Source organism: Poecilia reticulata, chromosome 2 (genome assembly GCF_904066995.2).
Source record: "Poecilia reticulata chromosome 2, P_reticulata-male-v2, whole genome shotgun sequence".
NCBI classification, from domain to species: domain Eukaryota; kingdom Metazoa; phylum Chordata; class Actinopteri; order Cyprinodontiformes; family Poeciliidae; genus Poecilia; species Poecilia reticulata.
Window position 1 is genome coordinate 10,404,038 of NC_088831.1, and position 27,807 is coordinate 10,431,844.

At 39.1% G+C, this 27,807-nt stretch overlaps 2 protein-coding genes across 16 annotated transcripts in view; one reads left to right on the forward strand and one right to left on the reverse strand.

Annotated features, from left to right (window-relative positions):
- zranb3 (zinc finger, RAN-binding domain containing 3) overlaps positions 1 to 23,453 on the reverse strand; it is a 99,280-nt gene extending 75,827 nt beyond the window's left edge. For 2 of the 4 annotated variants that reach the window (XM_008428541.3, XM_008428547.3), the window contains exons 1-6: positions 17,681 to 17,927; positions 16,689 to 16,849; positions 10,342 to 10,360; positions 9,931 to 10,109; positions 3,658 to 3,889; positions 218 to 303 (exon numbers count right to left, since the gene is read on the reverse strand). In XM_008428541.3, coding sequence (XP_008426763.2) covers positions 218 to 303; positions 3,658 to 3,889; positions 9,931 to 10,109; positions 10,342 to 10,360; positions 16,689 to 16,828 — 656 coding nt within the window. In that variant the 5' untranslated portion in view covers positions 16,829 to 16,849; positions 17,681 to 17,927. Of the gene's footprint in view, positions 1 to 217; positions 304 to 3,657; positions 3,890 to 9,930; positions 10,110 to 10,341; positions 10,361 to 16,688; positions 16,850 to 17,680; positions 17,928 to 18,169; positions 18,303 to 23,067 lie in introns of those variants that run through there. The other 2 variants (XM_081617066.1, XM_081617064.1) reach the window with 2 other exon arrangements.
- The window catches only part of r3hdm1 (R3H domain containing 1), a 41,243-nt gene continuing 31,439 nt past the window's right edge, over positions 18,004 to 27,807 (forward strand). For 3 of the 12 annotated variants that reach the window (XM_017310580.2, XM_017310590.2, XM_017310588.2), the window contains exons 1-2: positions 21,100 to 21,474; positions 25,785 to 25,917. The gene's annotated coding sequence lies outside the window, so the exon portion shown is untranslated. Of the gene's footprint in view, positions 18,144 to 21,095; positions 21,475 to 25,784; positions 25,922 to 27,807 lie in introns of those variants that run through there. The other 9 variants (XM_017310598.2, XM_017310592.2, XM_017310585.2 and 6 more) reach the window with 8 other exon arrangements.

Genomic DNA, 27,807 nt, shown 5'->3' on the forward strand with positions numbered 1-27,807 from the left:
GAAAGAAACAGATTGAAATGAATTTACTAGCAGCAGTCGAAAACATAATCAAGGCATGGAGGCATTACTTTCATTTTAAAAGAGCGTTGCTAAATGTGTTAGCTTAAAGCACAGAAATGAGTTTCTAGTGATTTACAAATGGCTGCAGGCTTTCAGGAAACCACACATATTATACCTGGCACAATTAGAGAATATGAAGACATTTGGAAAATGTCACCTGTAATGGGCGTTGCAGTATTTCTTGGCGTAGTCTGTCCACGTTCCAAACCTCTTGGGATAGAGGGCATCAATCTGCATAAAAAGCTGGGGAAAAAAAACACAAGAGGTGATAAATTTTCAATATAACTTCACGCCAAACCAAAAGTTAATGTGAATAAGTTCACAGGTGTGAGAGAGAGGGAAACAGAGCTTTGTCTCATGTGGAAAAGACGGGCTTAATAATGAATTAGGGTCCTTGTGACACGATTGTAGGACTGAATGATAAGAGGGAAACATGCTTTATTCAATAATATTGTTGAATATTGAGATTTGAAAAAAATACATATTTAAACACTTCACTTATTTAGCTTTTAAAAACATTTACAAAAGTGACTCAAATCTAGCCTCAAATGTATTAAAAAAATCGTAATTTAACATCTTTATAACACAGTTTGGCTCACTTTTTTTTATAATATTGCTTTAGTTTTATGTTTTTTTATTTTATTTGTACTCATTGGCAGTTGCCCAGGGTGGCTATAAAAAGGGGAGCACATGAGCATCAACTAAAAAAAAAAAGATTATTTTGAGACTAAATTATGATTAGCTACACGTGTCACCATCCGTAATGGCACAACTTTCTCACGTCGGTTCATGTGACAAATGTAGATCTGCAAAAATAAATTGAACTGCCGTATTTTAAAGGCAACACTTCAGAGTCAGCCATTTTGTTTTACCTTGCTAACTTGCTATTGGTTTTAAATGTTCATATTTTGTGAATAATCTTTCATTCAGTAAAATTATAACCTTCACTATTACGTTAAATTATATCCCTTACTTCCCTGTTAGTTGTGTAGTTTTTCCTTCCACTTAACTTTCCATTACAGCACTCTGGCAATCCAGATTTCAGTAAGTCTTCCCTATGACTTTGTAGAGCATTATAAAACATCTATGCAACAATATAAATGAGTCCTAATCATGTAAATTAACAGAAATAAAAAAGTTAAATATGAGACTTTAAAGTCAAATTACTGCATTTATTAGTCGTTTCAATCTAAACGACTAAAGTTAAACCCTTTAGAATCAACCAGGCCAAAACTAGATGTTGAATTTAGTCAATTAATGCTGCAGCAGAAAAACATTTTGTGATTCTTCAGCAAATCTTAGGCGGCAGTCGGAGCAGCTACATCTTAGCTGGCACCAGAGTCCCCAGAAAGAGTTAGAGTCTGAGCGAGCGCTCCCACATCTCGCCAATTTCCACCGTTTCTGAAATAATGACGGGTAATCTTCAGCAAGGTGAGCTGAATAAGCAGCCGCAGCGCTGAGCGGCTGTTCTAAATTCAGCACTTGTTCAACAGCAGTTTTGCATTTTTCTCCCCCTCACAAAAGTTGATTTAATGGGGTGGGAGGAATGAGGGCACATCACGAACGGTGCAACATGCCCTGAGCGCTGTGCGAGCGCCATGTCAGGCCCACGGTGAGTAATGATGGCAGCCAGGAGACTGGCACCCAGGCAGGGACAGGGCTTATCAGGCTTATGCTGCGGATGATAAAATGTTATATTGGGCTCTAGTGGCACAGCGAGAGATGATATCTGAAAACTAACCGCACCACTGCAGGCGTGTGGCGGCAGAGACAGGATGGCGTTCGTCACACGCAGCCAATAATACCCCGACTGCGGATGTCTAACAAGAAGTAACTTTACCTTGCAATTAATTAGACGCTTGAATTCATCGGTTAATTATCGTCAAGTTTTTCCCAAAGAGAAAATAGTCGCCAAAATCTGATGTCAGCGCTAAATATTTGATTCAACAGCTGATTATTAACTCATTTTTATCTTTTGCTTAGCAGTCAAAGATTTACTCTGTTAGCGTTGCTAATACTATTCCACTGAAGAAACAAAAACATTAAAGAACATTACTCAGGTGGTGGTGGCAGCATCATGTTGTTATGATGCTATAGAGATGCTGCAACATAATTTACATCTCATTAAAACCAAAATATGTTCCTGTTTAAACAAGAAAGGTTAAAAAAACAATAAAACGACACAACTTGATGTTTGATCGTCGTCTAGAGAAAACAGAGTCAGAGGAAGCCGCTTTATTCTTTTTTCAAGAAGTCATAATCTCATTATAACGACATATAAAACATAATATAACTAAAAACATTCTAAGGATTTACGTATTTCCTCACTTTCACAATTAAACACACATTTTTCTCATATAATGACTAAGATTTGCCATATTTTTTTAATAAATGTTGGAGAGTAGCCTGCTTTTAGTTTTTAACATGATTGAAGCAGCAGCTGGCTAAAGTTAGAAGAAATGTAAATATGAAAATGTTAAAATATTTGTTATTATTATACAGTACATAGATAACTGTTAAAGTTATCTATGCACATAAGAGTTTTTTTTATTGGTTTTAGACCCAATTGATTATTTAGGGTATTTAGGGTGAAACAAAAAAGAGCTGATCTAGAGGCAAAATAAAAAAGTAACGCTAACCTGGTAAAAAGACAGTGCTAATCATAGTGAAAAAACAAGCAGATGAATGAGAATTTATATCCTCTTTTTGGATGCAATTTCACCCTGAAAACTGGAAAAATTTTAAAGGCCAACTAAAAGAATTAGATAATTGTTTTTGTCCTTTTTTCACTTATTACAAAAACCTAAAAAGAAGTATTTAATTAAAAATAATTAATTCCAAACCCGTAACAACATAAACTTAAACACAACAAGATGCTAGAGGAAAGGAAAACATCCCATTATTGGTGAATGTTTTGCTACTCTACTGTCTTCACGCTGGATATGGGAACGATTTTCAATTCCCAAAGTCTTCTTTAATTTCCACAGCAGCGATGATGGAATATGGCTGTAATCTACGATACACCTGCAACATAACATATATAACAATGGCATAATAAATCATTATGGAGAGTGGAACGGCTTGGCTCAGCCTCTCTCCAAACACAGAGGTCCTGTGAATAGCCCCTTCTTATTGTTTCTAAATTCAATAGTTCCACCCCTCCTCTCCCCCTCGTGCTTCTTTTATTACTTGTCTCATTTATTGCAGCGCCGTGTCTGTTCATATCGGGCTTTGTAAATGAAGTTTTTGCAACAAAGGTTATTGAAATAAGACCACAGGATCCAGAAGGATGAGTGACGCCCGAGAGAGTTAATTGGCTTTTCGAACATTAGATCAGAGCAAGTTACCATGGCGATCTACCTTTGCGCAAAGATAAATTTGAGCTGACCTAATGCTGAGTCCCATCCTGAGCATGAGAATTTCCTGTATCTGTCCACGCTGTTTTTTTATCCATCAAAAAATATAGACGCGTTTCAAGGAGTCTGCAATCTGCAGGGTCTGTTTCATCTTTTGGGTTAAAAAAAGCATGCTCCATTTAAATCTGTACTCTTCCCTCAAGAGGCATCATTAAAATTTCATTCCATCAACTCTGATTACCTCTTCGGGTCGACCCAGAGCGGGGGTACCGGTGAGCAGGATGGCCCGCTTTGCACTCTGAATGAGAGGGACCAGGATCTTGGTCCTCGCTGCGTTCCTCGATTTGAGGTAATGAGACTCGTCCACCACGACTACAGCGAACCGCTGCCTGCTAAGAGCCTCCACCAGGGGGCGTGCGTCTGTGGTGAGCAGCCCGTAACCCAGCACTGTCACTTTACTGCTGCTGATATCCCTGCGGAAGCACACACACACCCACACGCACACACACACACACACACACACGCATGCACACACACACACGGATGCACACGCATACACACACACACACACACACACAGAGACAGTTCATAAACTATTAGCAACACCAAAAGCCTGATCAAAAATAGGCAAAAAATAAAGATTATTGTTAGGTAATGCATACATTTTTTTAAATATAGTATTTAGTTCTTGTATTTATTAGATATGATTAATTAGGTTGTCAAACCATTTTTTTATTAAAAATAGAAAGCAAAGAATTAAACTAAAACTAGCTTAGTTAAGTTAGCATCTAGCTAACTTAACTAAGCTAGCTAGCAAATTTATTTGACCTTATTTTGGCTTAAAAGCTGTTTTGTATGATAAAAATGTCATTCTTTACATAAAATTGTACAGTAATCCCCTTGTATAATTAGAAGAAAAATGGAAGAAACACTAGGATAATAATAAATCTTAATGTTAGGTATCATTATGTAAAACATCGCCTTGACCTTGTATTACCGGTTACATGATATATTCAAAATTAACCTCACCAGTTCTATGTTGAAATACCAAATTAGGTGATATGAAAAATTAAGTGCCATATTTATATTATTTTTGATGTTATTTTATGACTCTTTAGTTACTTTCTGCTAAGCTATGCTAACATTAGCCACATAAAGAAACTAGCACATGTTGTTTTGCCATTTAGCTCATACTAGTTTTGTTTCATATGTTATTACAAGACGACAAAACAAAAATAATTAACATCTAAATACCTGTGTATGGAATATCTCACTTTTCAATGTAAAATGGTGGTAAAGGCGTGAAGTTGTACCAACATCAAAATATTTTTTTGTTGTTGTAAAATTAGCAAAGATTTGACAAAAAGACACAAACATAAAACTCTGATACAACTTAATTGGTTGTTATAGGGAGCTTCAATTTGCTATGTTGTAAAAGTTTGGTTTTTGTAAAACTGCTAATTTAAGCTACGTAAAACAAATGAGCCTCTCATTTCTTACTGTAATGAAAAATCAAAATAAACTAATTGAAAATTTAAAAAGGCATATCTTTAAATGATACTGTTTCATGCATAATTAATAGTAGACACAAAAAACAAGGCAATCACTTAAATTATTCATTAAGACAGAAAAAAATAGATTACCAACTAAACACAAGATGGATGCTTTGCTAGCAGAGGGGTAGCTGCTAGTATGAGGGCTAAAAGTAGATTTAGAGTTAATTACATGTTATAAAATGCATTTTACACAATTAATTTAGATTTCTAGTTGGTATGTCTTAATTTTTATTAAAAAAAAGAGTAATGGAGAAGACAGAAATTGGAGATGATGCTGAAGATTTTCTCTAATTTGCACTTTACGGAAAAGAATGTTGCTTTTGACATTAATGATATTGAGCATTTATGTCTAATTAAAATGTTGCTATTTAAGGAAATGGCTGCAACCTACAACCAGCTTCAATCAAATACATTTTGAACATCTGTTCTCATGGGTTTATTATTTCGGCAACTGGGCCTCCAGCTCAAATTATTTAACAAAAACTGTTGTAACGAGGTGTTTAGCCACCGACTTCTTCAGGCAAACTTTTCGTACATCCCTTCTTTAGCTCTTCAAACATAATATATTACAATTTCTGTTCATCCAAACTCATATGCTATGCAACGTAAACACAGAGGCACCGTCTCAGGTAAACAAACAAACACACAGGTGACTTTCAGCAGCATGAAAATCAGCGATGATCTGAAATAAATCATGAAGGCTCCACGCGTCGAGAAGGCTTTAATTCTTTCACGTCGCTGCATGTTTCTGAGCCGAAACGCCGGAATAAGACGCCACTGATGTTCTACAAAAGCACAAGTCAGTCAAAGCACCACGTTAGGAGAAGCTGCATAATTTTTTTTCTTCTTCTTGCCTCCGTGTTCAGTCATTAACACATCCAGTTCAAGGACACATTTTCCCCAGAAGGCGTTCACAACCTCTTTGCACCTCATCTGTGATGTGAGGTGGGGAGTCCCCCCCACCGGCTCCCCCACCTCCACCCCTCCATGTGACAAATATAGAAACTTTGTATCATTCAAAAACTTCAAAAAGCAGGAAGAACAAGGGGAAAGTTGAGATGATAAGAGAGACATGTTTCCATGCAAAAAAAAATACAAAAAAACCCATCAGTCCACAATGCAAACCTGAATAAACAGTCATGGAAATGAGGGCCGTTTCCCAAGGACAGCATTTTTTCCCTCCTCCAGGAAAACTTTCAGCTCTTGTTCAATATTGCAGGCGTCGCCTTGACATGATTTGTCTGTCAGCGCTGTCAAGCATTGGCCCCTGCTGGCTCCTGACATAGAGGGACACTCTGAGATTAATTTATCGGCCCCACCTCCGCTGTCCATCACATCGCCTCGGTTTCCCAAAAACGTTTGCGTTATTTTATTTTTTTAAAATCTTTATTACATCTCTTTAGGGTAAATTATTACTGCTTGCAAGAGCTGAAGCAGAACATATCAGCCTCTGCCAGGCAGACTGTTATAAGGGCAACCTTCCCTTAAGCTCAAATAATAGCTGTAACCTTTCACTTTCATAAGGAATATCTGGAACACTTATGAGACTGTGCACCCTGCTGCCCTGTATGGGTGTGTTCACCGCCTCTCATTTCACATTTAAGACATGCTGCCGCCTCAAACTTCAATATATTTTCTTTGTATTTTATGAGAGAGGGAAAAACAAGGCATGAAGTGGAAGTAAAGGGCGTGATTTTCAAGATTATTTACAAATAAGAAACTGAAAAGTGTCTTTTCATCACCACGTGTGTCAAACTCGAGGTCCTTGGGCCAAATCCGGCCTGCCGTAGCTCTTTATGTGGCCCTCTATTCTAGACTAAACAGTAACGTTGCTTAAATACTATGCTACCAATCAAATCAATGCAGTTTTTATCTGTTTACTAACAAATTATATCAATCAGACCCTCCAGTTTCTTGATAATTATTGTGAAAATTCACAGAAAATCAACAAATTACTGCACTTTTTTTGCGCCAATACATAATTGGGAGTTAAAAACTTTCTTACTTTTTCTAAGCAGCTGCCTCAGCCTCAATTGATGTCAGATTATAATCCAGGATTTATACCTGGAGTGTCAAACTCATTTTGGTTTAGGCCAAATCAAACTCATGAATCCACTTAAAGGGCCGGTTGTGCCAGAATATATTTATAAAGTTCACAAACTGTTAAAATATCAATGAATCCTTAAAATTAGATAATATTATTGAACATATTTTCAGTCCCTCCAGGATTTTGTGACACTTTTAAATTTTTTGCAATAAAAATTGTGTTTGTGGTTCTAATTTGGAAATATTTGCACTTTTATTAGTACATTCTGGCACAATCGGCCCTTTAAGAGCTTCATGATCTCAAGTTTGTGGTTGTAAATGGACAACAACCAGGGGTTGAAGTTAATTTAGTTAAATTTTGTCTACACAATACATTTAAAATAATGTTAGAAATTTTTTAGCAGTACATTAATGTCAATATTTCTTTAAAGGAAATGACTTTCGGTCAGTTTTAATCAACAGCATATTTATGACACCAATGGGCTCAACTCCAAGAAATGAAGGAATAAATGATTACTAAGAGGATGGATTTGAATTTAGATAGAGTAGAAAACGTCATTAACATATAATAAATTAAACTGAGGGTTTTCAGGAACAATAAGAGAAAGATAATCCAGACAAATGCATCCTGAATGTGACACTGCTGCTGCAGCTCTTAGTGACGCAGCAGAATGCAGAAGCCTGCTGCAGAAAACCCGGTAATTAAAATTCACTCCAGGAACACAAAGTACCGTCAACATTTACTCCTACCTGTAAGCAAGAGAGCGACTTAATCCACAGCATCTCTGATCGCCTTGGATTTAATTTAATGTTTTGTTGCTGAGTTTCTTAAATTTATGCATGAAAGTGTTCTCAAACATAATAATAATATCAGAGGAAAGAAATTAAATTGACTTGTAAAAAGTTTTACTTTTAGATCAGCACTGCAAAAACGCAAAATCTTACCAAGCATTTTTTAGTTTTTATTACACTTAAAATAAGAAAAAACTAACTTAAAGTAAGTTTTATTTAGTAAATAATTACTTAAAATTTATGAAAAAGTTCTAGTTTCATTGGCAGATAAATTAACTTATAACATGGGGAAAATGACTTGTTGTAAAAGAAATAATCTGCTAACGGAACCAGTACTTTTTCATCAATATTAAGGAATTGTTTACTAAATAAAACTTACTTCTAAGTTAGTTTTTATTATTTTAAGGGTAATAAGATATTTTCACTAAAAACTAAACCAAAATACTTGTTAGGATTTTGTGTTTTTGCAGTTGAAAGGGGCCTGTTTAGTTTGTTTAGTTGCCATATGAAACAGTTTTTTGTTCAGCTGGTGGTTCATATAATTTATAAAAAATGAATATAAATCAGTCATCCAAATAGTATTTCACAACCCTGAATTCTCTTTTTTGTTGATGATGTTTCAACTTCTAAAAAAAGACGGGTACTTCTCTCATCATTTATTGTTATTATAAGGGTTTGGATTAATTGTGACAAAAATAAATTCCATTTAATAATGTCTGAAAACCCCCAAAAAACTAATTGTATTGTCTGAATTTGCTATTTTCACTCTTTTTTTTTCGCCTGTTGGTTTCAATAAAAATCAAAGAATATTATTAAATTCAGTTTCCATGTGTAGTTTGTTGATAAGAATCATACTTTTTAAATGATTTTTATGTCATTGGTGTCCTGAAGAAGCTACTTTTTAAGAGCGATATTTGCATTAGTGGAGTTTTGACTACAATCACTGCCATACAGTTACCAAAAAAGTCACTATTTACAGTAATAACTTTTCCTATAAATGCCCCAAAATATAGTGATAAAATTTTAAGTCAAATTATGAAATCAGGTCTACAAAATACAAACTGTTTTAACTTTATTCTGCACACAAAATATTTTTATGTAACTCTGCTTCTATTTGAGAAAACAACTGAAAATGTTTTAGCATTTGTAATGTTTTTTAAAGCATTTGGAACCAAAGTGAATTGAGAAGTGTAACACACACACTAGACAGCATATCACTCCCATACAGATAAAGTTTTCTACATTAAAGACAGTTTTTTGTTAGGTATTAAATGAAAAAGAAGCTCTGGGGATGGAGATAAATGCATTAATATTCATGAAAATGTTGCTGTGTGTGCTTATGTTAATTTGACAAAGCAACGCATCGAGATTCATTGAGATGCACCTTCAGATGCATGGAGCCATTAACATTCATTAATCATTCACACCTCTAATACTCATCAGGTGGCTTGTGACACAAAATGTAATTTAATTAAAGTTGCAGCCTAATGCATAGCAGAACAGAAACCGCCGGCTTTGATTGTTCCCGTGGATTTCTGCAAAGAAAACGGAGTGGAAGGACGATCTGCATCACATGTGTCAAACTCAAGGCCAGTTTGATTCTGTTAAAACATTAAGACTGCTTAAATTTCATGTTTTCAATCAAATTAATGCAGTTTTTGTCTGTTTATTGCCAAATCATATCAATCAGTCCCTCCAGTTTCTTGAGAATTGTTGTGGAATTTCGCGCAAAATGAACAAATCTCTGCACTTTTTTGCAGATTATTCTCAAAAATTGTCAAAAACTTTCTTACTTGTACTAAACAGCTGCCTTAGCTTTAATTAATTTCACATTATAATCCATGATGTACAGAGAGTAATAAAATGTTGCATTTATCGCCATAAAAAAAGCCCAAATATTGCAAATACTACAAACACTTTGATTTTCACTGCAAAAAAAATCACAAAAAACAATCGCAAAATTCTTTAGGGACTGAAAAGATGTTAAAAATTACTTGATTTTAAGAATTCATTAATATTTTTAACAGTTTAACACCTTTATCGATACATTCTGGCACAACCGAGCATTCATGATCTTCATTTGACCCAAAACGAAAATGAGTTTGACCCCCCTGACCTACATGATGTGGCTCTTGCTCTCCACCAAGCTGACGTCTCCGGGCTGCAGCTCTGGGATCCACCTCTCCAGCTCCTCGATCCAGGGATATTTGAGAGAGGAGGGCACCACCACCAGGAGGGGCCACTCCGCTCTGTAAGCGCACGCCACTGCGATGGCCTGGACCGTCTTCCCCAAGCCCATCTGGGGAAGGGAAAACAAGTCAATCGCAAAGGGAAGTCCTCTGCGGCAAATTGCATGTGACGGCTGAGCTCATGTGAGGCCCAGGAGTAATAAGGTCTCACAATGATTCTAGTGTCAAAAGCGATTAGGCACGTGGGACTGCAGCAGAGAGCTGACAAACTCATCTGGAAGGCTGCAGGTTCATTTTTTAGGGGGGTGGGAAAGTAGATTTTCCAAACAGCAGTGTACTTACCTCATCGGCAATCATACATCTGGAAAACAAAGAAAACACAGAGGCTAAATTAGTCTGGCTTTAATAATTTACAGCTGAAGACAACAGTCTGTGTAGCGTGAGGGTTCTGCGATCCAATAGGACCGGCTGTCTGGTTCGCCTCTTCTCTTGGATGTACCACAAATCTGTCACTAGTAATTTGGGTCTGTGCTGCTATGCTACTTAAGCTTGAGCGCCATTCAATATTTATACCACTGCTTCAGCTGGATAATTCTGTGTTTTTTAGGAGAGCATCTTCTTTTTGAGTCTATTTCACTCATTTCTGTTTTATTATAGGAAGACGTTTTCATAATTCTGTTTAAATAAGCAGTATATATCTGGAAAAAATACTTGCGCAAATCATTATTTAATCTCTGTTTGTGATCAAAACACAGCGAAGGACACAAGAATCACAGAAAGTCATAAAAAAACATTCCATACAAATAATTCCAACATTCCAAAATAATTTCTGGATTTTCACAGAGTTTCCATATCTGCATTACGCTGGTAATATGTTTGTAGAAGGAAAATAACCCATGGTTTCAGCCATTTTTACAAAAAAAAAAACCCAAAGATAGTTTGGATGGAGAGCTATAATTTACAAGATTTGATGTTTTGTAATGGACTTATGTCTGAACTTTAAGTAAAATTTTTAATGTATAACTATTTACACTACATATTAACTAAAAGCTTCAGTATAGGGGTGCAAATAATCAACCACCTTACGATTAATTGTTCAGTAGATTAAAATGATTTCCAATCTAATAATGTCCTTTTAAACTGTCTTTTGGTGATGTAGTTTGGTCTCCATCGAGCAGAGGGCGCTGGTGGTCGTCCTTAAGCAGAGTCAGTTGATACAGAAATAAAGATGGTGGAGCCATAACGGAATGGGAAAGAGAAACAGTCCAAACAGAGTCCAATGTGGGATGGAAGAGGCACTTTATGCAGTTCGGTTTAGAAATATAAACATACAATAATAAAAACATACATATTTCATTATTTTTATCTTTCATTTTTTGCTTCAGCAACCTAAGAGGTTCCTATTTTATAAACGTATCTAAGTTTAATAATGTGAGAAAATCAACATTTTCTGTTTATTCAGTCACTATTTAATACAGCTTTAATTTAAATTTAAGAATTTTGTAGCTCTTTATGTTATAATCAATAGTATATTTATGAAATTAATTACTGTCGGGCTTCTTGCTACATGAGAAAGTTTTTATGAAAATGGACTCAATCATCGATAAGTTGCATCCTTACTTCACTCTGTCATAACTTCACCTCACTTTTACTCAGATAAAACAGTCACTGATTTCTTCACTGCCAGTTTTCTCTCCTCCTACATGAAAGGCTGAAAGTTAAAGAGGATGTTTGTGATCCAATGTGCTTGAGCGGCCAGTAAACTGCCAAGCAGAACACTATGAAGAACAATGAAAGCGCGACACGGTCATCAGCTGAAGTCGTCCCTGTGGAAAATATGCAGCGCAGATCAACCTCTGCTTCTCTGTCCAGTGGGCCTGAGCCCATTGTCATGACCTTCCTTTTTATTTTTTTTTTTCCTCTCCATAAATGCTCCCAACATTGTGTCACCAGCAGCGGTGCAACAGAGCACCTCTGAATACCTCAGACTGAGTCGCTCATTATTCTCTCTCGTCCTCCTCCTCGTCTTCCTCCTCCCATCTCCGCCCCATTTCTCTCTTTCAGCTGAGGAACATGATTAATGTGCACCTTGCCACTGGTGGTTTTTCTAATTGCCAACACACCGGCTCAGTCAGCGCAATGCACAAACACACACACAAGTGCGCACGCACACACACTCCAGGTCCCGTATGTGTGTGAAAAGTGCATACAAAAGGCATATAAAGTGGAAACACACACTGATACCAACTCTTCTGAGACGGCGCATACATATATGTAGCTGCGCGCACACACAGACACACAACCCCGGGAGGGAGTGTGGCTGGGGCAGGTGCTTGCCATTTCTCAACACATTAATCATCCTCCTTTAAATAACCTGAGTGTCGTCTTGACGGTTTGAGACTGCGAGCGCACTGCGGAGCTGTTGCCTGACGACGGCACGCGCCAAGTCGCAGCATCTTTCTAATGTTATCTCCGAAACCCACGAGCCGCAAAGTGTCAGGAAACGGGCTCCGCTGCCTCCCAAGCTGGCCGCGCTGATTTGATGGCTCTGACCTCTATGCGGTGATGTGTTGTGCGGACCCATGTCTAACCCCAATTTTCCAGCCAAGGTAAAAAAAAAAGGCTCTCCTCTGGAGGACTGGACCTGTGGTGATCTCTGCCGAGTGTGGGATGCCGGACAAAAGGCTGACTCCATGTTTGGACCCACTCTGATATCGCACGCGTTCAGGGTTCAGAGTGAAGTCCAAAGATTCACAAAGATCTGAGCAGAAAACCTTACAGGGTTTTAATGGTGTGTAAAAGAAAAAGTTGGTTATTGTGTGCCGAAACTCATTAGCTGCATCTTCCTTTCTTCATACTCTAAGACAACATTTGCTCAAGGATCAAGTTTTCCGCTTGTTTAACTTTAATAAGCTTGATATTTAAATAAAGTACATTCTTAGATTATGTTTCAAGCTATTCGCAAACAACAGAAACAGACAGTAGGCATCTAAAAAAAGATTATATTACATCAGTGATGACCTGCTAACATTGAAGATATGTTATTTTTTTTTACATTGTAAGTAAATGCAGTTATGATACTCCAATGTATAAAATCTATCCATTAGAGCCCATTTTGTTTGACAAAAATGTACTTTCTGCAACCGGAAACCATATTTGGGCAAAAAGGCGGGGTTTAAAACGCAGCTGATTTGATGAATATGTTGTTACTGTAAAGAGAAAAATTGCTTTACAATCGAGATCTACTCCAAAATGTTCAATAATCAGAGTAAATTAATCTAGCTACACGAGTCAGAATGAAATGAAAAAGAGATCTGCTTGTGTTATAAAACGAGCTTTAAGTAACCATCATCAAGCATTACCTTCCTCTTCATCACTGTAGATGTAACAATACGGTTGCATAATGGTCTTGATGCATTGTGTAAATGTTTAATCATACATCTTGTTCTTTTGTTTTTACCACAGTACATTAAAGAACTTAAAGGCTCGGTAATGATGCATTCACTTGAGAAATACATATTTCTACAAATGCTAAGTGAACATATTTTTCTAACTCCCACTTTTTTTGCGATATGCATTAAGTGCCTCTAAATAAAATAATTCTTCTCTCTAATGCACAATACGGGCCCAGTAGGCTCTAACATTTATTTATGATGCATAGCTTCTCTATAAACCTCTTCTTAATGTCCTGGATGGATACTGTCCAAATATTGTTAGCTTGCCTATTAAGGCTTCGGGTAATTTATGGTGAGTAAAATTTTTCATGCCGTTTAACAGAATCCATCTCCTGCTGTCTACACAAGACCAAAAAAAATCCTATTATAATAAAAAAAAACATTACAAGTTTCATGCCTTATTAGGAAGGAATGAAATTTAGTGTTAGGAAAGTAAATACTGTAAGTGAGGCAGTGAGGCACCTTGAGAATATCATAGAGATGTTTTCCTATTTACAATATTAGAGCGATTCTACTGCAGGTGATAAATGACCCAGATTACAGCGAAGATGTTCTACAAATGAAACCGACTCTTAAAATGGATAATGTAATAATAAAGTGTTTCAGGAGGTTGAGCTTTATGTTTTCACCATTATGTCTATCACAGAACATCAAACTTAACACATCAACTCAAAAGGAAGGAGGTATTAGTGGACCTTTATTAGTTAACATCCCCCAAATTTAGTTTTTATCTCTATTATTCCATTTATCTAAAGTCGTCTTGCACCGGTTTGATCTGGCATTTGTTTCTCATTAGATCAAAAGTTTCTTTCAAAAATGAGATACTGCTACTTTGTCCTTTGTTATTGTTTATGTAAAATTTATTGAGTTTGAGTTTATTTGATTTGAAAAACTGCCTTAAAGCACAACATTTTCCCTTCTAGCTTCCCGTTCAATCTTTGCATTAAATAATTGACAAAAAAAAACTTATTTAAATGAAGATTAAGAATATAAAACCCACAACTTTTCAAATCTTGAAAAGTTTTGGTTTTTCATGTCTGTGTCTTTAAATCCAAATTTCTACTACATTATTGAATTGGCTAATTTGTTTGTTTCCTGTTGTTTTATACCAATGCGTCAGCTCATATCCTCCAAAAAGAGGCAAATGTACACATCAGCTGTTATACATGACAAAATATTTAAAAGAAAAAAGTTTTTAATAATTATGTTGTTTTACAACAATGTTGTTTTGAGCCACATATTAAAGCTGCAAAAGAGCGAGAGAGAGCAAGGCTTAGCTGTACTATAGTCGTCTGTTAACGTTTGTCTGGCATCGGAAAATGTTGGATTAAAAAAAATGTATCCGCCGAATCCAACTTTTATATCTTAAAAGCTGATAAATATTGCCAGACCACCCAAAATTAAGGAAATCTGGACTGATTTTTTTATGTACCTGTACTTGAGTTACAGTTCTCATAGGGAAACTAGAAATAGCAAAAAAAAATCTGCAGATTTAAGATCAGAAAACGGCCTCAAATTTTGTTTTTGGCACATCTTTACAAGACAAAAAAATGTTTGTAGAAGAAAGGAAAATAGCTTTACCCAACAATTAAGCATTTTTTTTATTACCAATCATGTAAAAAAAAAAAAAAATTCAGAATGAATTGTTAAAGATACTAAAGAAAACAGATGTTTGTATAATCTTTTTTTGTTTGAAGGATGAAGATATTAATATTATGGCATACCTAAAAGGGCTACAGAAGCTATTTGTTTTTATTATCATCTACATTTTATCACCAACCAACTTGTATTTAAATTACAAGTTGGCGATAACTTAGCATTTGCCGAAATATGTATTTACAACTTATTGTTCCTTCTGTTCCTATTAGCCTCCTTAGCCTAAAGGACTGAACTGGGAAGCTCAATACAGATTCTATGTTAGGAATAATATTTCATATGATACCACAAAATTTGATGCAAACGAAGAGTATTGATCTATCACCACATTAGCAACTCCCTCCCTGCTCAACAGAAGAGCAGCTTAGAAAAATATGCTTCATCAAATATCTGGCTTCAAGCTAAGTCAGAAAAAAACCCATCTTAATGGATTGTTTTAGTATCAAACTTCGGTTCAACTTTTTCAAACAATTCAATCAACAACGGCTTTGTTTTTTTCTTTGTTTTTTATTGTCGCGCCGAGCCACATATTTTACACATTCCACGCCGTTTATCTCCATAAAACTCACTCGCCCTCCCACACAAGCCGATCCAACGGGATCCGCAAGTATTTTGAATTTGCGACTACATTTTTATGTTTTGCTTCGGTACACTTGAAGCTCTCTGGATGTGGAGAGAGACACAATGGCTGCGAGAGGGGAAAAAAAAACATCCACCCACGGATCCTCCTACGCTGGTAGATATCTTACATCAGTATATGATGTGCAGTGCATTTCAGGAGCTATTTTATGACAGGCTGCCATTTATTTCTCAGCTGTCAACTTGTCATGTCTACTGTACCTTCATTTCAGGTGGCGATATCCTGTATTTTCAAGAAATCTTCAAACCCCTCCCTTCTTAAAAACCCAGCAAGTTTACAGCTCCACTAAATTGTTGTCGGTTCGGTATAAATATGCTCTTTCTGCAAGAAATTCTGCTGATCATCAGCTTTAGTTTTCGCCTCTGTATGAAGATAATGAAGCGGTCACACTTCTGTTATTAACTTAATTGCTGTCATTCTAGTTAAAATCAATCAATTCAGCTGTTTTTGATGCAGCACACCTCAAAAACAAACATTAAAAAAGCTATTTTTAATGCATATTAATGTCGGTTACCATTGTCTAATCATTATGTTTAGATGAAGCACTGTGCCTTTTAAGACAATATCTATTTGTTCCCTGCAGTCACACTAATGCCAACCAAGCAAGGTAGCGCTCTGCACTGTGCAGAGAGCAAATTGACCCCTGACCTGTCCGTGCCAGAAAGCGCAGCCTTCCAGTGTTCCTAAATCAATACGGCTGCTCAGCGCCAGCAGCATCCCTCGGATTTGCTCCCTGTGGGTTGACCCTCCGCCCAACTGGAGCGGAGGATGAAATGAACAAGTCCTGCTGTGGTAGTGCAGCTTATGCTGAATGCAGGAAAACACTGAGAACCTGAACGCCGAGGCTGGTTTTGCAAACAAAGTGAGGACTCGTCCGAGCATTATGCACAGCTCCCTAACTAGCTGTCCTGAAGAATCCAGAGGATGAAGTCGCTCACCGTCCATTCTTAGACAAAGCGAACTCCACTCCCTCCCTTTGAAAAGGCATCAGGCGTTGCAGAAGCTTGGGAGGAAGTCCTGACAGTTGCTGCGACCATCTTGTGTCACAGTCAGATTTCTGTGGGTCACTCTCATCCATTACTGGCAGTAGATTTAAAATCTAGAAGACACAAGCAGACTAATTTCAATGTCAGACAAAGTTAACCTGAGTAATTACATAATGCAGTTTTTAAATCATGATTTCATTTATTAAAGATGGAAAAAAAATATTTCCAAACTAACATGTAACTAACAGATGAGATTTAATATCTTGTTACATCAGATATTAAATCTGATTAATCACATTTTGGTATCGCTGAGTATGATTTCACTACCAGGTTTTGATGTGAACTTAAATCAAATTGTTATTCTTAGGCACAGCTAAAGACATTATAGCAACTATTTCAAAATATTCAACAGTACAAGTCTTCAATTATCACAATAAATTTCTGACTAATTTATATTATAATCATTTCAGGACTGGGCTACTGCAGGAACCAACATAAATCTCTCTTCACACAAAATCTAAACTATTCTTTTTACTGTTGAGTCATGTCAAATGTGATCAGGATTTAGACAAAATGCACAGGCCAAAATCAGATCTACATATTGAAATTAGAAATTAGGTCTGTAATAAAAATATATCACTTCAGGACCCAGCAGCTGATTTTTCACGACTCAAAAGGGGCACCCGACCCCACGATTGGGAACCAACCAGCGTTCTATTCAGAGTTTGAGCATTAACTATGGTTTGTTAACGTTAATAAATGCATAGTAAATAAAATACCAACTTAGAAGTCACGCAATATTTTTTTTTTTTACAGTTACAGATTTTGTAAAGAATACAGCATGTTTTTGTTTACATATATATATTCAGTTCTGCAAGTCAAGCCGAGCTCTAAAAGATTTCTAAAGGGTGGTTTACAAGCAATTCTTCGATTACATAACTTACCAGGCTTAAGACAACATTATTGGCTTTCTCGATTAAAAAGTAAAACAAAACGTTGCAGTAAATGTGTGGACTCAAGCGAAACAGTTTCGCGGTAGCTTCAACTCACACTCCGTTTACGTCACTGCCGTCGTAAAGTATCTTCTTACGACACAGCTCAACTGAAAACTGTAAGCAACTTCCATTCACTTTTTAAAAAAATTCGAAACAAGTGACGTTATTAGAAAAAAAAAAGATACGTCCACTCCACGCTTGCTACCATACTGTAAGTGAGGGAAAAAAAGAAAGCAAAACTTGTTTTACGGCAAGACGTGACATATTTTGAACAACGTGCGTGTGCAGCGTGAGGAACTGACGCACAGGCAGCTTGCTGGCCGCTGGATCCTCCTTTACTCCGCCACAAACAGTAGCTACTTCACCATCGGTAGGGAACAACGGCTGCTTCACCGAGTGTAAACCAAAGCGGGTAAGGCAACATTAAAAGATACCTACAGCATCCTGCCACACACTTTAGTTGTTAATAATGATATATTTATATCATTATAAAGTCCTGAAACCGGAGCTGGTTAGCAAGAAGCAGGTCTAGTGTGTGCTGTGTGACACCTCAGGGCGCCGGTGTTTGGCCGTTAGCACGCCGCGGTGCCAGGTAAGGATCGTTAGCTTAGCCCCGACATCCACCAACGCCAAAATGGTGCACGCTGTATATGAAAGAAACACCTCGAAACTAAAATTGCACACGTGTCCAAAACGGTGATGAACTATATTGACATTCCTTCTGGAAAACCAAACTGCAGTTATGAAATAATATATTATATTTCAGCAACTTTTAGGCCTGCTTCGACTCTGTCTCCCTCCTTAGTTGCTGCATTGCTGTTTGAGTCCGTTTCAGAAATATGGCTGTACTTAACCTTTTTAGCTGCTTGGACAGATGCTACGTTCCCCGAAATGTTGTCACACACCTATACAGGGAAAGAAAACCTCATACAAATCTGTGTTTCTTTTAACTTGTTCAGGACAGAGAGAAAATGTAATTGTCATGGGATTTAATGGAGGTTGGTGGTGTTGAAATTGCTGTTTTGGATCAGCCTTTATGTGTAGCATAACAGCAGTAATTGACTACTTAATTAGAAAGTGAGCATTAACAACTTGTTTTTTGAACAGGTGAAGGAATCAGAAATATAACCTAGAGGGACGACCAAATACAAATAGGGTGTAGGCATTGGCCAATAAAAATAAACAAAAATGATTTAATGCATTAAATATTAAGTTTTGTGTGTTGTACTGTAATGGTGATCTTTGTTGTTTTGGTTTGAATACGTAAAATATTTGGTGGGGGAGGGGGATTGGGACGCACCTTCTTTCAGCCATCTGACTGGTAGTGTGCAGCAACAGTTCAGGGAGGAGTGTTGTTGAACTATTCTTAGAAACCATAACCTTTTAGAAACAGAGATTCTCAAATTATAAACAAAGATTCTAGTTTTTAAGCATAAAAACCATTACTATTGCTTATCTGTTATTATTTTCGGGAATAGCGCCTGAATAGCAACCTTTGGTTTCCCCCAGTGTATTATTTTCCTGGCAGGCAACCAGGCTTTAATTCTGCCCCCATCAGGCTTAGCATTGTTTATCTTCCAATAGCACTTAATTATCAAGTGATATTTTCAAATTTCCTGTCAACTTTAAAAAAAATGTAACTCAAAAACATGACGGGATGCTGGATGAATGACTGCCCAAGCGCCCAACCACCGGGCTTAGCAAGTTTTCTGGGGGGAAACCTTGCAGCCACAGACCTATAGAAGCTTATTGCTCACATTTGAATTTAGAAGTGAACCAGAGTTTGTGGAGTTAGTCGTATCTGTAAGTCTTAAAAAAATAAAAGACAGATTAGTACAGCTTCATTACAGACATCATTTTAATGTTGGCCAGTAAAAGGTGGCTTAAAGTGAATCTTTATCCTCTTCATGGGCCATAAATCAAAAATCCAATAACCCAAATTTATACTTGCTTAAAAAGGAAGCTATAATTGCTATCAAGCAGATGCACCAACCCTGATAATTATTGCCTCATTGAGTTTGCAGAAATTGACAGAGACGGCTATAAGAGCCCAAGAGTTGCCACCAATGAGGCTAAGCGTCATGATGGGATCATTTTTATTGCACCACCAGCACTGTATATAGCATTCACTGAAGATATTTTACCACAAGTGGCATCAATATAAGCAATTATTCCACCCATGTTGAGTGCACTATTAAAATGTGCTAAATCATAGCTCAAATGGCCTCCTGTGATTGTGTGCAATCTGTAGAACAGCCCCTGCTAAAGCTTGAAATAAATGCTAATAATCGCTTGCCCCAACAGCTTTGCCCCGTGGCCGCCCAACCCGTTGCTGCCGCGGCTGGGTTGACCACTCATTCCGCAGGTTAGAGCGAATTTACCGCCGATGACATTATCACATATTGAGGTTGAGGTTGCCGTGTAATAGCTTTCACCAAAGATGTGGCCCCTGATGACTAAATTATTCATCGCCTCCCTTGGAGGAAGGGGGGGGATATCTCCTGGCTCTAATATTTGGTTGTGTGAGGGGAGCTAGGCCCATTAAATAATTCATCCGCCTGTCCATAAATTGTTTGTCCAATTGCTGACCTTTTCACGGGATTAAGAAAGCCCAATAATAAATTCTTCCGAGACCTGGCATAACGAAAGGTACAATTACGAGGCAGGGTTGGATCGGATCGTTTGTCGCAGCCTGGATGTCGGTTGCTAAGTGACAGCAGGAACTTTTTCCGCCCACTGTGTTTCGCCGTTAAAGTCGGCGTGGCTGAAAGGGACGAAAACAATCACATCATGGCAGTCTAGACTTGGACCTGTTTGTGACTCGCCACGTCTTTTGACAGCTTGTCAGTAAGTCACCGACGAGAACGCTTAGGGAAGTGGAGCTGCTTTCGCCGCTGCGCATATTTGTTTTTTCCCACACAATAAGCAATCGGCTTTCTTTTAATTTTCCTATATTTAAATGTAGATTTAGAGGAAATGTGGGGGTGTTGCATTTCAGGTGTTGGCTGTCTGAGTGTGGAAAAGCAGGGTGCCAGCTTTAATGGGAAGGTAGCCCACGGAACAGCTCGGCCGCGCAGCAGCCAACGCCTCCCCATCGACTCTCCACCTGGTCGTGGCGCACCTAGCTGGCTCACTACATCTCCTTGTCCTTTTTGCTTTCCCGTTGCCTCTTTTTCTCCGCCTGCCTCTCTCTCCTCCCACCCTGACGGTTTCTCCCCTTTTCTTCCTCTAAGTCTCCTTCAATCCATCCCATGTCCCCGGCTGGCCTCGCCTCCACCTCCTCTCTCTGCCTCCCACCCCCATCTTAAAGCAGAGTAGCTAATGAAGAGCCCCATTTAGGTAGCGACTTTGGTTCAGTCGGCGCTCCGTATCTCCGGCCGGCCCTCGGCTACAGCGACTGGCTGCTGGCGCTCTGACATCACACGGGCCAGCTGTTGATTTGGCTCTGTCTCCAAGGCTGGCTGGCTTGATGGGTTGTGGCAGGTAGACTTGTGCTCTTCCTCCCTCCCTCCGTCCCTCCCTGCTCTCTCTCTTTGTGACGCCCACTCCTCCCCTCGTTGTCTCCCACTACACTCTCCTCTCCTCCGTCTTCTGCTCGCACTCAGTCGAGCAGGAGTGCAGGAGGCAGCAGGCGGCTGGGAGGCGACTCCAGCCTCCTCTCCAGCAGATTGCGCCTCCCGTACGATGGAAACTAAACGGTTGCACGGCAGACGGGATGGAGGGCAGAGCTGCCGGGCACGCAGGTATGACCTGCCAGGCTCAGATATTGACCTTGCATGCTTTACTTGACGCAAACATTTCTGTGTCATCCTTCTTCTTGCCAACTTCCAAGTTTTTGCCAAAAATTTATTTTGATCGGCTGTATAAGTTGCTGGTTTGTGCAGAGTGAAGCATTGGTGTTGTGGTGTTTTGTTTTTTTTATTCACTCTGGCGCATTGAAATTTCTTGGCTAGTTTGCAAGCGGGTGCATCTGCTTTCCATTAGCAGGATAATTAACCAAGATCAGCAAATAAGAGGCTTCGCTCTGCATTGTTCCGCAGCCAAGCTCATCCTCGTGTCTCTCCTGGTTTTCCCATGTTTGTTCTGCAGGTGTTGTCTGCAAATTGACTTTTAATGACTCTCTCTTCTCGTCTCCGAAGAGCTCTGTGGGGTTAAAAACTGCTAGACTTGCATGTCAGGTTTTTTTTTTCTGTTTATTGTTTCTGCTCTAATTGCCCAGATTGATATTCCCTGGAAGCTCTGTTATGGGATAGATAATGGATTACCTACATGCTCTGCTGTGGATTTAATTTATTAGGGCTGCCTGCACCTTTGCTGCAAGATGCAACCTGAAGGCAGAGCGAGCAGCACAATTAGGGGCTCATTTGGGCCCGTTTCCCCCACAACCCCTATTACGAACAAGTTTCCCTTTGGCTGAGTCGCTCTGAAACTGAAGAGAGCCGAGTATGAAAGTGATACCATTTCCCCAGCTCTACCCTAATCGTTTCTCCCCAGTTGGCGCTTTTCCTTTGCGTTGCAATTAGCAGAAATGGTCGGAAAATGGGAGATTAGTTACTCAGTTAGGCAAAACGCCGAAATCAATTTTATTGCAGCGCCACGTCTGCAAACCAGCATTAGGAAGCTAATTAACTGTTTATTTGAGCCCTGATTTTATTAGTCTTGGTCCGCGTCATGCAATCTGCAGAAGCCACGTTACTCTGAAAATTTTTTTTTTTTTTTGTTGTTGTGGTTTTTGATATACACCCTGTGAAGCGGTCAGAGATCAGAGCTGGTCAGTTTTCACTCAAGCTGTTCTAATTGGTGAATATTTGGTTAAATGCATCAAAATGAAGAAAATCTGCCTGTTTTTTGTTTATGAATGATTCAGGAAACTTGTATTTTGAACTTTTTGAGTTGAATAGAAATCAGAAAACAGTTGGGGACTTAATTTGGTTTAATGTACTTTTTTTCTATTATTCAGAACTGCTGCCTTTATCAAAGGATATTTTTCCTATTTATTTTATGCTTTAATACAAAAGAGTCCTGATCAAACCTCAAAGAAATCCTGAAATCAGTATCAGCTAGAGGAACTCCTGATTGGGGCATCTGCACTTTTAAAGGGGCAGTCTATGAAAAATGTAAGGTTTTTCTTTGTTGAATTTCTGGTGGTTGAATGTAAAGTTTGTTTAAAAAGTCGCTTGTTGTTTCTCATACCAATCTACTGAATCAATCTCCTCCTGTTGAGTTATTTTCCTCCCTTTTTTCTCTCTCTCTTCTTTATCACGCCCGACTGTTTTGCTCACAAAGGTTAAGGCTCACTCCTTTCTACCCTCCTGTTCTTTCTTTTATCAACTCACCTTTTCGCTCTCCACTGAGAATAGAATCAGGGCAGATAGAGGAAGGGTATCGAGGGTCCTCCAGCTCAAGCGGAGCTGGTTATCGCCTCCGATCCACGCATAGCTGAGCAGAAAAGAGCAGGGAGAAGCGGAGGTGTGGGAGGGAAAGGTCAGCTCTTAGAGGAGAGAGAGAGATGTGCAGTGGGGAAGGAAAATAAGTAGTGGAGTGTGCAAGAGGCTCTTGAGCTCTTCAGAGTGATGGAGAAATTTCTCACTAGTTTTGTAGTTGAACAGAAGAGCCCTGGTGTTTGATTAATTTAGCTCAGCTGATGGCTGCACTCGCACCAAATTACAAACCAAATTTGACCCCGACGCTGCACGGCGGCCAGACCCACCGCTCCTTGGGCATGATTTATCTCCTTTCAGATTGCAATTAATCATTTTTATATTGGCCGCATCGTGCATATTTGCATTTCAATGCGGCCACGAATGCGCGTTTAACTGGATAGCAGAGTTTTTGACGCATCTCGCTGTTGCGCAAGGCTGCCGGCGTGACACCGAGCGGTGCCTCTTTAAGGGTGCTGCACTCTGCGGTGATTTTAATACCAACGAGCCACTCCCTGTCAGCCCCAGCACAATGCCAGACGGCGCTGTGGCAGACAGCGCGCCTCCGCTACAAGTTCACCTCCGCGTGAGATTGTGAGTAGGCTTTTGCAGCGCGAGAGCTTGTTGGGAGCTGTTGATCTCCTGTCAAACGGGGGGAGATGCTTCCCTGCTTCCTTGTCTTGTGTGTCAAAAATTTTTTTTTTTAAACAAGGGGATTGGGGTACATTATTAAACACACACACACACACACACACACACACACACACACACACACACACACACACAAAGAGGCTCAGTGTGAAGTCCTGCAGCCATCCGGCTAAGCCTAGGCTGCACCGTCTGCTCAGAAAACCTGGAGCGCCGGCAGTCAGACTTGACCGCGCCGCTGTCGGAAGGACTTTCACACTCTTAAGTGATGTAGGACGGCGCAGTAACGCAGGAAAAAAGGTTTCAACATATTTCCATTTCAGACACAGCTGACATTACTTCACATTGCAACGCAAGAGTGCATACAGTTTCCCACTCTAGGTAGTTTTTAGGAAGTGCTAGGTGCTTTCCAATGATGGAGCACCTACAAAGGGGGTGGGGCTCTTTATTCTGGCGTAGTTTTGGGAGGAGGGGGGTTTGCATAAAGATCAGGAACATGCCGAGATGGAGATCGGCCACGCAGACGGAGGCCAAGAAAGGAGAATATAAATGTAGGGATTCTGATGATGAGCTGGAACAATTCATTTATTCATTCGCTTCTGGGGTTTATTAGACTACGATGTATTGTAAACGGCAATAAAATAGATTTGATTTGTTTCACCCTTAATCTGATGTTTGTGACAGATCCACCACTTTTAATCAGAAGTAAGCAAAACTGGGTCAATATGAATCATTTTTTAGCGTGTAACTATCAGTCCAATAAGTAAAACTGGGCAGATATTAGTGACCAATGTTTACTTCCATCTTGTTGCTGTTGGTGTTTTGGGTTGGAAGGGGGTTGGTCACATGTTCAAGTCACGTGATGCCGATGCAGCACAGGATTATGGGAGTGTTTAGTTAGAGCAGAAAAGCAATGCAGGTGGTGTAATTTTCAGATCGGTTCATTCCTATTAAATCGGATTATTCCCATTTACACATTAAAAGACGTCCCTTATGCTTGAGTTTTTTTAATTAATTTTGCTTCAGTGTTCATGTTGGTTTGTGTTTGGGTTGTGAATGATGGTAGGTTATGTTTTTGATGCACTTAACCAATAGAGAGAGGGAAGTGGGGAAGTGGGAGGGGTCAGTGATCACGGCTAAGCAGATTCTGATCTCTGTTGGTACGTTTCTAGTCATAACGTCAAACTTTTGTAACACAAATGTTGAGCAGTGTTAATAAATTACATATTTGACAATTGACTAAAGGTGGAAACTGCAAAAGTTTCCTGTTCATTTATTGCATCTAATTAAATTCTTGTCGTTTTGTTTGCAAACAATGTTTACATCAGTCCTGTTTTTCTGAGTTTAACAGTAAAAATCAAGTAAAGTTTAGAGACGTATTTAATAGATTGATTGCTGGTAAAAATGTAGTAAACCCTCCGTTTTTTAATCTTAATTTCCTTCCTATCACAGAACCTGGAGAATTGTTTTTCCTTTCGTCTTTTATTCCCTACAACAAATCCGTATCGTCCAGAACAACCTGATTGGTGCGTCTCCACTCATTCTGTTGGTCCCAGATGTCTGCCTCCCTCTGCCAGCGCATTGTTGGATGTGAAAAGGAAGAGATATTGTCTGCTAGACAAAATGAAATTTATGTGCCACCCACTGGCAGTAATGTTATCTTTACCCATTGCTTTCTGAATGTCTGCATGCTTGGTTTTTCCAAGGTTGGCAGGGGGGGCCTTCTCCTGTTGCCTCGGCAGCGCTCCCCAATCTCTGTGCTCATCCATTATTTATGGTGCGGCGGCACGCACAGGCCCAGAAATAAACACTCGCCACCACTTTTCCCTTTTCCTCCCGCCTCCGACACGCGAATCCTCCAGAGCTGCTGACACCCTGACCGCTGTCAGTCCGCCTGAACTCGGTGACAGCGCTGCGGCTGACCTCTGACTCCAGCACCCCGACACTAACCCCTCCCTTCCCTCCCTCGTCGTTCTCGGTTGCAGGTCGGCAGGGGTCATGAGGGTGTCGGAGGCCCCGCTCGCTGTGCAGAGCAGCTGAAGCAGACATGGGCAAAGAAGTCTTGGAGGGCATCGGAAGGCTCGGCAACAGCTGCATCCACCACTGGCTACACAACAAGTAGGTGTGCTCCTTATTTCACTCATACAAGACCAGTCAGTTAGTTAGGATGACCTCACTAAAATTAGTTTATTTTTAGAAGAAAGCTCATCTTCATACCTTGACTCAAATGTCTTTAAAAGCTATTTTTGAGGGAAATGCTAACCCAAACCAACCTTTAAAAGTAAATGTCACAGCATTTTTGTTCAGTTTGACGAGGCACACCCACGGCTGATTCTGCCTCCCCCTTTAGAACCAATAAAGTCACTTAAACAGAACCTGCCAGACAACATGAAGTAGTCTAAAAGATCTCAAAAAGCAACACAGATACTACCATATTCTCAAGAATTTCAGGAACTGTCCAGAACTGACATCTATGAGTCTGTAAAACCACAGAATTATTCACAATTAGTCCTAAAATCTCACAAAAGGCCCATTGAGAAGGTCACAAAAAAAAACCTAATCGACATCTAAAACACTTCAGGCCTCATTTGCATCATTTGAGGCCAGTAATCAGGATTCACCAATAGGAAAGTGAGATAGCCTTGATCAGATTTTGACCAAAATGAACACAGAAGTCTGTCTCTCTGTCTGTGGCAGTTGTGTGATAGTCCTTAGCTGCCCTGCTGCTTCAGAACCTGAACAAATTCATCTAATTTCCATAAAACCACGAACAATGCCCACCAACCAGTTTGTGATCAGAGCGCTTGAGTTAAACCAGTGATCTGAGATGAAATACGCATATTGGTGTCATCATCACTGTGTGTGAGTGACGGCATTTAATTATTGAGACACTGTTCACATTAATAATAATAAAAGAAGGCCGCCTTCTCCTCTGCATCAGCAGTTTAGACCATTCATGTAAACTCCAGCAGCGCATCAAGTGAGATATTGGAGAACTTTTTACGCAATATGGCAGAAATGTAAGGCTGATAGGGTTCTGGCATGCTGCATTATGTGAAGTCACTCAAATCAGTAAAAGCACCTCGTCATTTCATCACATGAATAACAGCCGACAACAAATTGAGAAAGTGCTGCTGCCTTATTTTATGCACCTTGTCTCTGTTGGTGTGACTAAAAGAATTACTAAATGAAAAATAGGACTTTTGTCTAAGTATTAGAAACAAACAAGCAGCCTTCTTTTTTTTTAAGTTTGCAGTGCTCCTTTACCACCTTGTTGTCCTACTGCTATCTGCAGAAAAACACAGCTCTGTCAGAAACAACCAATCAGAGCCAGGAGGCAGGTCTTCACACTTTAGTACACTCAGGCTAGTTAACATGGCCACCAGTGATGATGGATAAATACTTTTCCTGTAGCAATAAGTTGTTCCTGAGGTTGATTGGCAGCTCTAAGACCCTCCTCCTGTTTCTGATCAGTTGTTTTTTTGTCACTGTCAGGAAATTGTGATAGTTTGAGCAGATATCTAGAAAGATATCATGATCGAAGGTTTTCGATCATGATTCACTGCAGCTTTGAATCATGATCGAAAACCTTATAAAATTGTTCCAACCCATCACTGCTTGTTGGCACAAGGAGAAGTGTTTAAAAGATTTGTTTTAGGACTAACATTGCGTGTCCAGAGGAGGTTTAAAAGTGAAATATCACCAAAAGCCTATTGCAAAGTAGAACAGACAGTTATGCAATTCTTGAGTGCACTCTACGCTTTCTAAAGGACAAATAAAAAATGGCAGGCGGTTGACTATATAAAGTGTTCTAAGGTAAGTATGACGAATCAAACTACTTCAGATCAAGCACATCATGTACTCTTGACACACTCGATTGGCTCAAATCTAAGAATGATCCACACAGGCAGCGGGTTCATCATCCATAATGCATCATTACAGAGCTGCAGGAGCCCATAAATGTGTATACTTTCATGTTTAAAAGAAATCATGGCGAAGTCTCCTTTC